The sequence below is a fragment of the Xyrauchen texanus genome, chromosome 13 (assembly GCF_025860055.1).
Source record: "Xyrauchen texanus isolate HMW12.3.18 chromosome 13, RBS_HiC_50CHRs, whole genome shotgun sequence".
Taxonomy (NCBI): Eukaryota; Metazoa; Chordata; class Actinopteri; order Cypriniformes; family Catostomidae; genus Xyrauchen; species Xyrauchen texanus.
Window position 1 is genome coordinate 41,922,154 of NC_068288.1, and position 17,586 is coordinate 41,939,739.

At 40.7% G+C, this 17,586-nt stretch overlaps 1 protein-coding gene across 1 annotated transcript in view; it reads left to right on the plus strand.

Annotated features, from left to right (window-relative positions):
- Window positions 1-17,586, plus strand: part of LOC127653872 (receptor-type tyrosine-protein phosphatase T-like) — a 322,776-nt gene that overhangs the window by 190,856 nt on the left and 114,334 nt on the right. The window contains exon 11 of the mRNA XM_052140673.1: window positions 16,883-17,084. Within this exon, the coding sequence (XP_051996633.1) occupies window positions 16,883-17,084 (202 nt within the window). The remainder of the gene's footprint in view (window positions 1-16,882; window positions 17,085-17,586) is intronic.

Consider the following 17,586-nt stretch of genomic DNA (forward strand, 5'->3'; position numbering starts at 1 on the left):
CTCAGTTCGTCTTGGGGAATTCTCATCTGTGTTAGCACCTCTCACCTGTGGCGTTCCTCAGGGCTCTATTCTGGCCCCTGTCCTGTTCTTTCTTTGTATGCTTCCTTTAGGAAGTGTGCTTAAGAAATATGGGGATCATTTCATTGCTACGCAGATGATGCCTAAATTTATTTATCACTGAAAATGAATGACAGTAATGCATTAGAACCTTTGCTAGACTGTCTAGTCTAAAATGTGTATGTGACAGCGCCCTTAAGTTTGATAAACAGATACATTCAGTCTTTAAAACAAGCTTTTTTCAATTGAGGCTCTGATCTAAAGTCAAGCCTTTTTCGTCATTTAAGGATTTTTAAAAGGTCATTCACGCATTTATTTTTTCCCAACTAGATTACTGCAATTCCTTCTTTATTGGAATTAGCCATGCATCCTTTGCAAGACTGCAAATGGTCCAAAATGCTGCAGCAAGACTGCTGACTGGTGTTCGTAAGCATGCTCATATTGCTCCTAACTTACGCTCTCTTCATTGGCTTCCTGTTCGATATAGAACAGTATATAGAGTATAAATTATTGCTTTTTATTTTTAAATTGCTTAATGGTCTAGTGCCCTCATACCTTGCCAATCTGCTACGGATGCATGATCCCTAGACAGTTCCTAGGTTTAAACTAAAGATGATGGGTGACCGTGCTTTTACAGCAGCTACCCATAAATTATGAACAAATAAAATTATGACGTTTAGATGCTGTCAATTCGTCAATATTGTACATTTCGGTGTCTATGCAAATGTTAGAATGCAAACTTCATGTAAGAATACACACGATTTCTCATGAGAACACTTTGAAACATAATGGTGGTACTTCAAGCATGAATTGAATATACATTTTTACGGTCTGAGTTTATGATTAATTGCGTGGATTTTTTCAATGAGTTATTTAAAGTTTATTTTCAGAGTTTGCTGCAGGATTATTTGTTATTAATCTGTTATTGCCTGTTGCTTACAAATCTATCATTGATTTAAGATTTTCCCATTTTTAAATCTCATCTAAAAATTGGGGTAATGGGTACAAATCTATGTGTGCTGAATGGTTTTTGCTTAAACCATTTATGAACTTTCCCCAATAAAATAAATCTGTTTATAGCATTTACATAACTTTACAGGTTGTCGGCTTACAAAGCTTAAGAGGTGTAAAATGTAGGAACGTGCATGAAAATGTGCCCACTACTATTTGTATTGTGCTCTGTACTGTTTTGTTTATGTTAATTTCTACAGAATAAATTACAAAGTGAAATACATCAACATAAAATGCATGTTCTTTACCCCAAACACTACCTAATTTCTGTCTGGCATCTAAAAACCTCAGAACTCATGCCTCAAACTTACCAAATACTAAATATTCTGTGCTCGCAGCATGTTTGTTTACTATCTGTAAATCTCAAGATACAATTTGCTTGAATGATACTACTGCTGAATAACTCACCATCCACTCCAGCTTGGGTTTCCTTCTCTCATTTTACTTTTCAGGTATTTACTACTAGGTTTCCAGCAGTTCTTTTAATCAGCAGAGATAAAAGTTCATATGGGACAGATATGTTTCATTGCTTTAAAAGAGCTTCTCAAGGGGCCTGGGTAGCTCAGTAGAGTTAGTATGTAAAGACGCTGACTACCACCCCTGGAGTCGCAAGTTCGAATCCAGGGTGTGCTGATTGACTCCAGCCAGGTCTCCAAAGCAACCAAATTGGCCCGGTTGCTATGGAGGGTAGAGTCACATGGGGTAACCTCCTCGTGGTTGTTATAATGTGGTTCTCATTCTCGGTGTGGTGCGTGGATGACACAGAGGATAGTGTGAAGCCTCCACATGCGCTATTGTTTTTCTTTCTAGGATGTATTTTTAGTGCCGCTCGTAAGCTTCTCCGATCTCTGATTTATAAGCAAATTGTTCTTTTGAGTAACTTGTTTTCAGTGATTCAGTTGAACAGGTTCGCAAATCTGTCTGAATGACTCCTTAGTGATTTGTTCTGAATCAGATTTATTTTTTTAATCCTTATCCAGTAATCCCATCAATCCCCCACAACAAAAATTGTCATGAAAATATCTGACCTTACTCATTGCCATAGCAAAATAGTTAGAAAACGAGTATCTCCCATAAACAGGGCTGCTTTCTTTGCATTGCCTTCTCCACTGCCAAACTGATTTTGGAAACAAACCCTTTGCAAATCAGCTGTGCTCAATTAAACTCAAGCGGTTCTTTTAACAGAGAGCCAGAGGGCATTCGGGAGTGCATTAGGCCACTTTTAGCAGTATGTTGTGTGGCATCACATGCCCACTGGCCAATACTTCCTATTTCCTATGAGAACAGTGTCTGAAAAGAGAGAGAGAGAGGCCAGAGAGATATATTAACACCACCCCCTCCCCACCCCCACCCCTCCCCCACCTTCAACTCTCATTCTACCCTTTCAATCTTCTAAAGTACTGATCAGTCAACCGCATTTTTCCCCGTCAGGGTGACAGCATTTAAGTGGGGGCTGATGACAGAGTAATTGGAAGTCTATTGATCTCCACAATGGCCTTTGAGCTGCAATGCTCTTTTTATTTAGCTCCTGGAAATTATTTTGAAACCCAAGGTGATGTGCTAGTAAGTTTTAAAAAGGTCATATCACAAGGAATCACATTTGCTGTGATATTTTGCGATAAAACAGTTTAATGTTCTATGAAAACATACTGTAACTTTCTGAACTCAAAACGTATTCCCCAAAGACCCTTTTACGCAAAAATTGCTTGTTCTGAAATCCTCAGAAAAACAGTATATGTCCGCTAACAGTAACACACCAACATTATCTATTCTGTGTTTAGGTCAGAGTGAGGTGGAGCGTAAGAGTCTGGTTTCAGAAGTAAAAATCCTATTTTTTCTAATTCAGTTTTTCCATTGAGGAGAATATTTCAACGGAAACGTAAAAAACCTTTAAAGACAGACCTACCGTAAGCTCAGAGGTTGCGATGGTATATGCTCTATATGAAGGCATCAGTCTGTGTTGTTTCATCTTCATTTTAATAGAATCATCTCCCTACTCTCTCAAACTACTTATATTTTACAAAAATCGGAACTTATAATCAACAACTTTCAAGAGTTTTATATTTGTCCACCGTTTTTAATTCGACTAAGTCATTTGCAATGTTTCATGGGACTGCAGTTCATTCCCTCATGAAAGATGTTAATTGCACAGCCATGTACCTTTGTATATATATATATATATATATATATATATATATATATATATATATATATATATATATTATTAATAATACAATTTTTATTAAAATAGAATATTTGTTGAATCAAATAAAATTTTGTCATGGTGTTCTTCACCTCTGAGCTGGTTGGTTTGGTTCATGGCTTTGAACTCTTTCATGAGAGACGTTGAAAGAAATTAATGGGGAAAATACTTAATGGGGAAATGTAATGTCTCTCTTTGGCGTAAACCGTGTACTCAGAACCATCAAATCCTGCCGGAGATAGGAGGCAGGGGCGAGGAGCCTACCCTCGTGCAGGGTGGGACTCAACTGGTGGTGGAGGTTGCCATGTTAGTATATTAACTATATTAATATACAGTATAGTAACACCGAACAAGGGCAGAAATTTACAGTGGGCCTAAACTAAAGGGAATGGATGATATTTTAAAAACCTTCTAAAAAAAGATTTAAAAAAGGCCTGACATAAATCTGTAATGCAATTTCACCATTAACAGGCAACACTTATGTATTTAATTGATCAAAAAAGTAAACTTGTAAACTTGTAGTTTTTGGCAAAACTAAGCTGGGCTTAAATACAATATCCTAAGAATGAGATATTGTGGTAAAACTTTACAGTAAGTGATTTATTTTACAAAATTTCTTAAGATTAACTAATTATCAACTATATATATATATATATATATATATATATATATATATATATATATATATATATATATATATATATATATATATATATATATATATATATATATATATATATATATATATATATACAGTATATATATATATAAAAAATATATATATTTTACTTATTAATCTCGGATATTAATTTCTACATATACTAATAATTTTGTTAAATTACAAATGCTGTTTGCAATAAAATGCTTTATAGGGTCATCACCGCCGCATGTTGTGTTTATTTAGAGTACCAGAGACACACTATACCAACCCCTAAACCTAACTTTAAGGCAGTCTTCTGGCCCCTGGTGTCGCAGTGCCATCTTCGGTCAGCCTATATCCCTGTCGAGGGCTAATTAGCCTGATTAGGCGCCAAGTGTGAGAAATCATGACCCAGCCCCGCCCTCCGCCCTACCACAATATCCTATTTTGTTTTAAACTTAACTGGCCCAAAGAGAGCATTTTTAATATTAAAAATGGTGTGTGTAAATGTTTCAATTTTCAAAAGCTTTCTTCTGAGCCAGTGCGATGTGAAAAAATTACATATATATATATATATATATATATATATATATATATATATATATATATATATATATATATTATATATAGTTTCCCAAACACTCCTTTTATATATATATATATATATATATATATATATATATATATATATATATATATATATATATATATATATAAGGAGGAGTGTTTGGGAAACCAGTTTGGATATAATCATTAATTTTTAAATTCCTTTTGGTGCCATTAGCAACAGAGATATTGCACACTTCACCTTTAAGAGCATTTTAAAAGGTAGCTCCATATTAAATCATCGGAAATTGGCAGCAGTTAAATTTGTAATTCAACCTTTATTCTCTGTTAAGAAGAATTTATAATCCATTACATGTATACTGTATGCTTGCCAGTATATTATACTAGGCTACTGCGCCACACCTCAGTGGCACTATGTGTTCCCTTTACAAAAAGCTTCACTACGATGTTGCGCTGCTAAGCGCTACGGGGAACAGCTCTAGCTGTGAGCCGAGCTGAATAATGTGTGGAACACGTCAATGAACATTGACCGGAATTTATAGCCTCGGCTGATGTAATCATTAGATGAACCTGCGGCCAGGCTATAAATGGATACGTCACCAGGTGTCATCAGAAACTCTTTTTTCAGAGCGATTCTGTTTCTGTGTGTTTCACACACCCTGTCAAAACTTTCTTTCCTCTGTTAGGAGATAGAATCAGTTAGGCAGTGTGCAGTGAACGTTGTTCTATTTTTCTCTTCTGTTTAGAAAATATTATATATATTTCTAAAAAAAAAAAAAAAAGAGAGAATGATTGAAAGCCGCAAACGGTGCGTGTTCCCCTCTTCTCGCTCTATTGCTGAAGACGGCACACATCAGTTTTTGCTGTTTGTTTGGGGGTAAGAGCACGCTGCTCTCCCGTTGCAGCAGGGCGGGTGCGAGCACTGCGATTTGCTTTAACAGGCAGAGTGCGTCGGGAGTCAGCACTCACGAAAAGATCGTTCGTGGGGCTCGTGCATGGATTTGGCTGAGGAGCAAGAGACGGGTTGACCCCTATCTCTCACTCTCTCCCCAAACCCAGCTGGTCCTTCACATGATCTCGAAGCGCGTTCCGACGCTTCTTCGGATCATGAGGTGGATCGCGATTCTCTTCCCGCCGAGCTTTCCGTCCACGATAAAAAATCTACGGAGGAATTGCTTGATGTTGTTACTCGTGCGGTTGCCAGATTGGACTGGCCACGTGAAAAAGAGACCCCCAAACGCTCCAAATTAGGGGATAGATTTTATCTTCCAGTCTAAGTAAGGGAACGCCTCATGGGTCCCTTCCCTTTCTTTGATAACCTCCATGAAGAGCTTTTTCGCTCATGGAGAACCCCTAAAAAAAAAAATATATATATATATATATATATATATATATATATATATATATATATATATATATATATATTTCTTCCCGTGTTCACATACCCTCGACTTCATTATATTCGACTATCGTGGGTGCTGAGGCACGGGGGTATTCAGTGATGCCGCCGGTTGACGCTTGCGGGCTATCTCTCGCCGGGCTCGGCATCGTCACTTAAGAAGCCCTCTCTTCCCTCAAAGCCTTGTAGGACAACCTCCACTTTAGTGGGAAGGGCTTATCAAGCAGCAGGTCAGGCTGGTGCTGCTCTGCACACTATGCTGTTTTTCAGGCATATCAGGCTGACCTCCTGGACGACCTGAGTGTGGGTTCTGCGCTTGACGAGCAAGCCTCAGACCCACCTCGGTCCTGACTGAAGGGAGGCTCAAAAGCAAAGCGTGGCTGAGTCGTGCTCCTCCTCCCAGGGATTGGGGACAGTCTCGCCGCCTCGCCAGCCCCGAAACAAGACCTCAGGACTATAAATTCTAGTAAGAGAAAACCCTGACGGCCTTGCGCCTAGATTAGGGGTTAGCTCCCTCGGGACGGGCGCGTGCTTCACTTCACCCCTCCCGGTACCCCCTCGAAGCCCCTCCATTCCCGCCACCTCTTGGTGTTTCGGGTTGCAGAGGCTTCCGTCAAAATTGGATGTTTTCGCTGTTCCTGCATTTTATTCAGGACGCGAAACACCTGACAACCCCTCAACAGGAAGTGTTAAAATATAATACCCATCTCAGAGATCCTGGCAGCGTGGAAACTTCTGCCGGATATATTATTTTCTGTGGGTCTTATAAGGGCGTCAGGATTTAATTCTCTCACCGCTTTTCCATGTTTCAACAGCGTGTTCTCACTACCATAAACCGGATTTCTTTTTTTGTAAAAAAAAAACAAAAAAAAACCTCAATCTCCTGGTTAAAGGGGCCATGGTATGTGTTCCCCTTCCAGAGAGAGAGTTAGGTTATTACACTAAATACTTCCCGTTTCCCATGGAGGGTGAGGGGTGGTGTCTGGCTTAGATCTTAAAGCTTGAACTACCTGTGGGTGTTCAAGTCCAAGATGATGCCTGTCAAGACGGTCGTGTCTCAAGCCCTACAACTCGTTTGGCTGGTCACCATCGATCTTATGACGCACTTCTATACTTCATTTAGAAGTTCTGCCACAACATGGAAAGTTCCTGAGGTTCACTTCCAGGGGCGAAGTCTTCCAGGGTCAGGTTCTTTCACTCAGCCTAGCCCTTTTTACCCGCACATTCACAATGCATTATGTAGCGCTGGCTCCTTACGACTCAGGGGCATCTGCATTCTGAATTACGTAGACAACTGGCTGATCCTAGCGCAGTTCCAGGAACTGGCAGTTCAGCACAGGGACATCGTCTTAGCTCATCTGTTTCTCTGGGGTTGAGGCTCAACGCCAAGAAAAGCGTCCTCTCTCCCACTCAGAACACTGTCTATCGGGGCATCGTATGGGGTTCAATCACAATGCGGGCACAACTGTCTCCCGCTAGGATTGAGTCCATTCAGATCACCCTGAGCAAAGTAAGGCTAGGTCAAGGTTGCACTGTTATCAGTATCAACGATTTCCAGGTCTCAGGGCGAACGCGTCCACGGTGATCCCTCTGGACCTTCTGCTCATGAGACCGTTTTTGTTGTGGCCAAAAGCCAGGGATTTCTTCCAAGGGCCAAAACCCCTGGGCTAAATAGGGTTACGCGCCTCAGGCTTCGTTCCCTTTCTATGTGGTTCAGACCCTGGTTTTCTGCCTTGGGTCCCACTCTAGGTGCGTCTTGTTGGCGTAGACTTCTAACGACAGACGCCTCCCTGACGGGCGGGGTAGCGGCCTTAAGTGGTCGTCCAGCTTAAGGGGATAGGAGGGTCGTCAGCTCGGTTGTCACAGTCACTGTCTCGGGTTGATGGCTGTATTTCTGGCCCTGAAATACCTCCTCCTGAGGCTGCCATGTCTTGGTGCGGGTGGACAATACAGCGGTAGCCTCTTACATAAATCTTCAAGGAGACCCACGTTCTTGTCAGCTGTATTTCTGACACGTCGGATTCTCCTTAGGGCCCAGGGTAAGCTCCTGTCACTCAGGTCAGTTATATCCCTGGATGCCCGTATACGGGAGCAGATTTACGGTCCAGACAGGAAATACCAACGGGGGAGTTAAGAACTCCACCCTAAGGTAGTAGTTGCCCAGAGTTCGCCAGCATGGGTTTTTGCCTCTTACTGACAGAACCGCGCTGGCCGAACAGGGCTTGGTTCTCGGAGCTAATCTCTTCCCTCGACGACTCGCCTTGGGCGATTCCGAACAGGAAGGATCTTCTATCTCAGGCACAGGGCAATATTTCATCCCTGCCCCGAATTGTGGAATCTTTCATGTTTGGCCCCTAAGGGTACCAACTGAGGGACACAGGGCTTTCTCCTGAGGTTATCGAACCTTTTTAAATGCCAGGCTTTTTCCACTTGGAACAAGTTTGGGTGAGATCTTAGGGCAGAAGAGGACCTCTTCGCCTCTATGGATAGCGCAATGTCTCCTCTACTTCTCCCTGAAATCACCCAGCCCCCTTGGGTCTGGACGTTAAGACACATACATGACCCAGAATGCGTCTGTATGCATTTCTTTCCCCAGTTTCTCTGCTCCCGGAGTCTTGGCGATGTTCACCAGCAAGGGTCTTGCCTCAGATTAATGGCGCTGCGCTGGCCGAACAGGATATGTTTCTCGGAGCTAATTCCTCTCCTCGACGGCTCGCCTTGGGCGATTCCGAACAGGGAGGACCTTCTCATCCTTGGCCCGAATTGTGAAACCTTTCATTCTGGCCCCTAAGTGTACCAAATGGGGTTCACAGGGTTTTCTCTTGGGGTTATCGAGACCATTTCTAGTGCTAGGGCTCCCTCCACTTGGAACTGATCTGGGTAGATTTTACAGGGCAGAAGAGGACCTCTTCACCTCTGTTGATAGCGCAATGTCTCCTCTACTTCTCCCCGAGTCGCCCAGTCCCCCCCCCCTCCCCCTCGGGAGGGGCTGAACGTAGTAACGCAAATGCGCCTGCATGCGTTTCCTTCTACTAAAGTTCTTATTACAGAACCAGCTAACTGCCAGTTTGCTTCAGTTCTGGATTTTCTGTAGAAAGAACTGTCAGCGGGCACTTGCCTCGCCACTGCCAGGTTCTATGTGGCTACTGCGGTGTGCCACGGCTTGGTGGGCGGGGTTCCCTCAAAGAGGCATCCTCATTATTGCCTGGGCCTACGAGGTGCGCGGTCAAGCTTCGCCAGTAGGTTTCAGGGCGCACTCTACCAGAGGGCTCTCCTCCTCTAAAACCTTGGCTAGAGGTCTCCCTCTGCAGCAAGTTTGTGATGCGGCAGGTTGTCCTGTCCGCACACATTCATTAGATTTTTATAGTTTGGATGTTTTGCCACTCCGGGCTCTTATGCCCTTGAGTCGACATCTCAAGCTCATGTCTGGACAAGTTTGTGATGCGGCAGGCTGGTCCTCTCCGCTCACATTCATCAGTTTTTATGACAAGTTTGTGTTGCGATAGGGTTCTCTTCGCACACATTCATCGAACTTTATGGGCTAGATGCTTTGCTACTCCAGACTTTTATGTCCTTGAGTCGACATCTCAGCCCATGCCTAAACAAGTTTTTGGTTGTCCTCTCCGCACACTTTCATTGGACTTTTTTAGTTTGGATGTTCTGCACTCCGGGCTCTTATGCCCTTGAGTTGACATCTCAGCTCATACCTGAACAAGTTTGTGATGCTGCAGGCTGGTCCTTTCCGCTCACATTCATCAGTTTTTATGACAAGTTTGTGGTGCGATAGGGTTCTCTTCGCACACATTCATCGAACTTTATGGGTTAGATGCTTTGCTACTCCGGGCTCTTATGCCCTTGAGTCGACATCTCAGCCCATGCCTAAACAAGTTTGTGATGCGGCAGGTTGTCCTCTCCACACACATTCATTGGACTTTTTAGTTTGGATGTTCTGCACTCTGGGCTCTTATGCCCTTGAGTCGACATCTCAGCCCATGCCTAAACAAGTTTGTGATGCGGCAGGTTGGTTCTCTTCGCACACATTCATCGAACTTTATGGGTTAGATGCTTTGCTACTCCGGGCTCTTATGCCCTTGAGTCGACATCTCAGCTCATGCCTGAACAAGTTTGTGATGCGGCAGGCTGGTCTTCTCTGCACACATTCATCAAAATTGAATGGTTTAGATGTTTATGCTACTCTGGGCTCTTATGCCCTTGAGTCGACTTCTGAAGCTCATGTCTGAGACCTCTCGCGTTTTTGTGAGTACACTGCACAACCGTAGGGGTCCGGACAGCCCCAAGTGCGGCGGCGTGGGTATTGCGTTCCCCGTAGCGCTTAGCAGCGCAACATCGTAGTGAAGCTTTTGTAAAGGAACGCCTCGGGTTACATGTGTAACCCTTGTTCCCTGAAAAAAAGCGGAACGAGATGTTGCGCTGCTTTGCCGCACTGGGACGTCCCAGGACTGCTCTTCAAAAAGAAGTATCTGACGACACCTGGTGACGTATCCATTTATAGCCTGGCCTCAGGTGCATCTAATGATTATATCAGCCAAGGCTATAAATTCCGGTCAATGTTCATTGACGTGTTCCACACATTATTCAGCTCGGCTCACAGCTAGAGCTGTTCCCCGTAGCGCTTAGCAGCGCAACATCTCGTTCCGCTTTTTTTCAGGGAACAAGTGTTACACATGTAACCCGAGACGATTTACTGACCAAACCTGAAGATAATCATGATAGCATACTAAATCAAAATTGTATTGCTGGAAAACTGAAAAATGCAATGATATATATAAAGAAAAAAAATTATTTGACATGAAATAAAACAACAATTAAGGATGTTTGAGCTGATTCTGTTTTGAAGAATAAAACCTATATTTCTATCCTGTATCACAACCTATATATGTTCCATCTATATGTACTTTAACTATGCCAGGCATCACACCCTGTTCATGGAGTATTTTGGATTCATTCTGGTGATCTAGCAGAATTATTTGTAATAATTTATTAAAGGGGATCAAATGACAACATTCTTCTGTATTTTTAGATGAAAAATGTTCTAAAAATTTATAGTAATTCCATTAAAACTATAATGGCAGCAAGTCATATTTTAATGTCTGACAAGTCATTATTGTTTCGTCATTACTTTGCCTGTGTTTCTCTATGTCTCTCTCTCTGCCTGTCTGTCTCTCATATGTGTGTTTCTGAGTTTGTTTGGATTCTGTAAATACATGCATTTTCTAGAGCGATATTAGTTTTGAATGTGCAGACTTGCCTTCGCCTGAATGTTTTGTTGCCTGTGGTCAGTGGGCAGTCACAGATGTCTGTGTGTTTGTCTAAGTGAGTGTTTGGAGGGCATTCTGAATCACCCCACTATGCATGAAAGGCTTTTACTCAGTGGGCCTGTCAGGCACCCAGCTGTCAATTGATTTTATTTGAATCGTGGAATGGAGTTATGAAGTGTGAAACGTCAGGGCTAAAATGTTTTGATTACCCCTAAACACTGTGGCCATCAATTTACATCAATCTCATCTGAGATATGACGTATGTGTGTCTTAGCATGAACGGCGGTGTCACTGATTATCTATAACCGAGTTTAGCTAAATTTGGAGTATGTTAATACTGAACGAACTTGATTTTGTTTTAAAAAATGTGCATACATGAATAAGATCTACAAACCCCATAAAACTGTTTTAATATGTGATTTGTATTTACAGCACAGTACACTGTATACTCATTGGCACTTGTAAATACTCAAACTTGGCCCCTGAAGACATACAACACTATGTCTCATAACTGATTGCGAATTTGAAGGTATATTTATAAATATACTTTTTATGGGTGTTTTAGGCCATTCAGGGACGTGCACAGACATTTTTGGGGGCAGGGGCTCAAGTGGAAAAAAAGGGCACTTTGCATAATTATTTAGTAAAAATTGTTTTTTAAACAAAACATAAAAAATATTAACACAACTCTGACTTCCTTACCAATTTATTTGAATTCCCTCACACTCACGCAATATATATTAACAGATTTCGTTTGACTTGGTGGCTGCATAGATTCCTAAAATAATTCCCACTGGTTAAATGCTGTTTAAACAAGGCTAATATCATTAATAATTTAACCATTAAATTTACCAAATAAATCCAATTAGAACAGAAAAACCAACATACACGTTCAGTAAGACACTGAATAATTGTGATATTACAAGTGACCTTAATATAGTAGGCTAATATATTGCCATTGATTACTGCAGGCAAATCAACGTGTTACTATATAAAACTAAATAGGCTATGTATTTTTTTTAAAAACATCCTCACCATCAGCATTGGTGTGTTCCACCTCAACATGTCCGACGAGGATGTTTGTGGGCTGTCCATCAAGCAGGATGCGGACATACACCATCACACACTACTTGACAGGCATTTCGGTGTCTCCATCATTGATGATTGAGATGTACTGAGCTGACGATACTTTATCTGCGGTGTTCTCGCGGATGGGATCTGCTATCATGCCGATGATGTTGGCACATGACTTGTCATTTGCATACGTCATGTAGATTTCAACACTATTCATTTTCATGAGCTGCAACATGGGTTTAAATTTAGTAAAGGTGAGCTCTTCTATGGCGGTGTTAAATTTCACGTTCAGCTCTGCCAATTGAGCGGAATGTCCGGCAGCATCTTGGTGATTAAAAGCTTCAACAATCGAACCTGATCCTGAATTCTTTGGCACACACTGATTTTGGCATTTCTTGTGCTTGGCTCTCTCCCCGTGTTTAATTAAGCTCTTGCGCTTAAAATGTGTGGATTCAGTGGCGAAGGCAGTGTTACCTGCAACCTCTGTCACACAGAATTTACAGTGAGCCTTTTTTATAGCGGAGACACTCGAAGTCTTTCAGCCACTCACTCCGAAAACTGTAAGCCTTCTTTTCTGCTGGTGGATCCAGATTCACCACATGATCGCCATCACCAACTTCAGGAGTTACATTAGCTGTAACTTTAGGCGGCTTACAAAAGAAATCTCTCAGTGTTCTATTCATCTTCTCTCTTCAGCTCTTAACATTTTGCATGCTAGTTAGCTCCCTGTCACGTGACATGGAGCACGGTGAAAAGGAGTGATTGACGGCTAATATTAACCGATCCAAAATCTGCATTAGATTTAAGAATGTAAAGATCAAGAATGTAAAGTTAAATTGGTTATGTAATGTTGAATGTAGCAGATGACTGGTCACTGTATCAGCTCACAGCAGGCACATAGTGCAGTAATTAGCGAATATTTTGTAGAGAAATGAAAACCGGTTGTGTCCCAACAATTATTTGCTTTCGCACAGATGCTCCCAAATATATTTTGAGGATGCCCAGATGACATTTCGGGAGCATATGCGACCAAAATGGTTGCAATTTTGAGACTTGTATCCTATTCACCTGCAGTGTCTTGACAAATAAAGCAAATTATCACATTTTTATTAGTTAACACCTAATTTGCATATCAATGTGGCGATTGTGATGATGTTATTAAACACAAATTTGACTGTATTCACCTGTAATGTCTCTAATAAGTACAGTATATTGGCCTGTATGGCCATGATATATTGCCTTAGCTAGACTTTAGCTAACCTGTTACATTGGCTAGTAGCTCATGAGTCATGAATGTTAGCAAGACACAAGTTAACTATATTTGCTTTTGGTTATGTAAGGTATGGCGGAGGATCAGTGGCTTTAACAGATTCACGAACAAACAAGAACTTACTGTTAAAAACTCCCCTAATTACTGAAATAGCGCCAACCAGTCTCCACAAGCACAATAAATGTATTGACAAAGAGACAATGAACTATTGACAGAGAACCGCATGTGACATCCGCGATGCTCACCACGTGCTTATCGTGGTGGACAGGAAGGGGAAACTTTGAACGTAAAAATGTGTGTGTGTGTGTTTTTCAGTTAAACACAGAACTGCATATTGCTAATGAAATACGTGTAATCCCTGTATGTTGTGTATTTCTGAGGTGTATCAAACTCGTTAGAACTGTTTCGTTGTGTGTTTTAAACTCTGAGGCCTCATATTTAATAGCCTCAGTGTATATTCCCTTTTTAAGTGCACTAAACACACGTTTCTTGGTATCAAATTAAACCTGACGATTTGTCCGAGCTGAATTTGAATATAAGATCTCTGTAGAATGATATTACGCGATGTTTTACTATCTTTTGAGTCATTCAGCCCAAAATCTCTTACTGTCATAAACATGCAAATGAGCCTTGACAAAGGAATCATTCTCCTGTCCCAATGGAAGGAGAATTTTACGACCTCCAAAGGAATGTTCAGAGAAGTGCTGACCCTCACTTCATTCTCTTACTGAGAAAGAGAAATGAACCCTGTTAATCCTATATATATATTCTATATATCCATGTGATAAATATTGACATGTATCTAATGTGCCATCTCACATTTTCCCTTAAATGTGCTTGATCTATGTTTTCTTGCAAACTAATGGGTTAATGTTTCAGACTTTGCATACTATGGTTAACCAAAATCATATGTGTGGCATATTTGGTCTCTATAACTTGGTATTCTGAAGATTGAAATGACTGTGTACATGATATGTCGATAACAACAACATATTAGTATTACAAGTATGTTTCCTATTTTCTTTCTTGCACATGCAATGGGCAATTTTACAACAAAGAGCAATAAACCAAATTCCCGCCTAGAACTCAAACCCTTCTTATTGGTCGAGCCAATGAGAGGTGGGACCTGTTTCCTGAGGGTATAAAATTGCTGCGCCCACTTCCTCTCTCTCGCTCTTAGCCCTCGCTCTTAGCCCTCTCTCTTGTCGCTTATCTCTTGCTTTCTGGTTCTCTGAGCCTTGTGCTCTCTCACTCTCTCGCTGAATGATGCCAAACTAGAAGGCCCCAAGGACTCCCAAGCATGTGCCAGGCTACGGCCTTGTCTCTGACTCTCACTGGTTCTCTCTCTCATCAAGACAACATCAAAGATCAACTGGAGCCTCAACAAATTGCATCAGGACAGTTTAATTCAAATGGGAAATGCAAGTATCAAACTTAGTCTCATTATTTGATACATTAAGTATCCTTAACCCCTTTCTAAAAAGGGCGTGTCAGAACTAATATGATGGTTTGCTCAGGCTGTTGATCTGCTGAACTTCAAACAATGCTATAACTTCTTGCCTTCCTGTATTCTGCTTCAGCCCTCTTTCCCTTGGTAAACTGTATGAATGTATGTATATGTATGTTAGAGTAGTTTAAATGTTTAGTCTAGTTAATAAAGTCTTGTTCATGTCACATGTAAAGTTGTCTGTGTCTCAAGCTCATATCTAAAGTCACTAATCATAGATTTTGACTACTTGCTCTTAATACTTAGTAAGAAAGACATTTCCCTTGCCCCGGAAATGTACATTTCTATTAATTAATTAATTAATAACCAATATTGAGTGTTCACGGGATGAACCGAGCATTTGGTTGTAATGTTATTGTAGCTACATCAAGTTAACCCGATTAACTGATCCAAATATTCATAATCGATTATAACAAGTTATGATTGATTATTAATATTTCATAGAGCTGATTCGCTACCTAATGGTGGAAGAATATAGAGCTGATTCGCTACAGTTAATTAGCTGTAAAGTCGAGGCACTGTACACGACGCGGAGGGAGGGAGGGAGGGCGGGCATCGACAAAATCTCATCTACCGACCTGATGTTTTGATTTTTTATTTAATAAATATATTTGTTTGACAGGGAAGCTGTGCGCAAACAGGAATATATATATTAATTTATTTATAAATAATAAAAAAAAAACAGAAAAAAGGGCACTTACTCTCGAGGACGAAAAAGGGCAGGTGCTCAAGCCCCCTTTGATGTCTATGTGTGCACGTGCCTGAGGCCATTCAATGGGATCATTCTATGAAGTGTTCTCATAGACGACTCATAGAATCACGTTATTATACCCAGAGATTATTTAGCAGAGATGGGCCACTTCTATTAAAATGAGAGAAATTGGAACCCCCCAACCAAGGAGCTCTGAATTCCCAGCGGACAGCAGATGTAGATAGGAAGTCCCACCTTACAGTTAAATGAGCCAATCACCTTTTAGATACAGACATCACCTGTCTATCAACTCGAAAATGCACATGCACATTAGCTATACAAGCCGAGAAAATTTTGTTTTTTAGCGTAATATGAGGTAAATAAGCACAATTACTGATTCTAGTATAGTCAGTTTCATTGCTGATTTGAAATATGTTCTTTGATTGTAATCTTGACCAACTGTTTTTGAGATTTCGGTCTCTCCCCATTCAAGTAGATTGGAGCTGCATAGTCATGACTGGAAATAGCCTTCCAAAGATTGCCGACAGTGGAGTGGATCTCAATATAAAAAGTCATATGGGTTTGGAATTGACACAGAATTTCCATATTTGGATGAACTATTCCTTTAAAATTATAATCAATAAAGGTTGGTGTGTGTATTTTCCTCCATTGCTGTTTAACCAAAGTCTTTTAAGCAAGTTAGTCCACTCTGTGGCCATTTTGGAATGCTCTCAGGCAGGCTGGACAGCTATTTGTCTTTGTAAACAAGGAGCATACAAGTGCAATTTTGGTCTACTTGAATGGAGAAAGACTGAAATCTCCAAAACAGTTGGTCATGATAAGGTGAACATAACATATTTCAAATCAGCAGTAAAATCTGACAACAATGGTATAATAAATTGTGTTTCTTTACCTCAAATCACGCAAAAAAAATTATTTTACCCACTTGTTTAGCTAATGCGTATGCACGTTCTCGAGTTGATTGACAAGCAATGTCTGTGTCTAAAAGGTGATTGGCTCTTTTACCTGTAAGTTGACCGTTCCAATTATTTTCTAGTAATTTTAATAGAAGTTACCCGACTCTGCTTAATAGTCTCTGGTTTAACCAAGGAGGGTTTAACAAACAAGATTCTGTGAATTAAGAATTTTATCAATCAAATGGCCTCTCCTGTTCTCTTTTCTAGATCACATATAAGGCTCTTAGCTCTCTAGACCCCAGCGCTGATCTGTCTACACAACGTGGTCGGGTCTTTAAACTCCAAAATGAGACCCATCATCTCTTTGTGGGGTTGTATCCTGGTACCACCTACTACTTTACTCTGAAAGCCAGCACAAACAAAGGATTTGGCCCACCTGTGACCACCCGTATAGCCACCAAGATCGCAGGTGAGGAAATGGGTTTCAGCTAACATTGTTGAATTCTTTCCAAACAGACACTCGTTCCAATTGAATTGAGTAAATTTGACATATTTGTTCTTTAAGGCTGTTGGCTGGTCACATTGGAAACAGGCTAATGATAATGTAATAAATTATTTCAGGGAGCGTGAACTGATGGGATTAAATAAGCATAATTTGATTGTTTACATCATTATCACTTGCATTTCTGAAATTTGCATAATTAGTTTGTCATTTTGACTTTAACTTAAAGAAGTTTTGCTCTAACGAAAATCTCATTAGTGTGTTATGTTATTGGCATAAAGATTATTTGAACACAAATAAATTAATATAAAGTGAATGGAATAATGAGAACATGAATTGTAAACAAGTTCAACCCTATTTCTGTGGCCCACAGCTTTAACTGTTAGTTATTTCCATTTCATAATGATGTGGCATTTATGCAGCACGCCAGAAACCATTTATTAAAGCTGTATTGTTCACTGAATCTAAA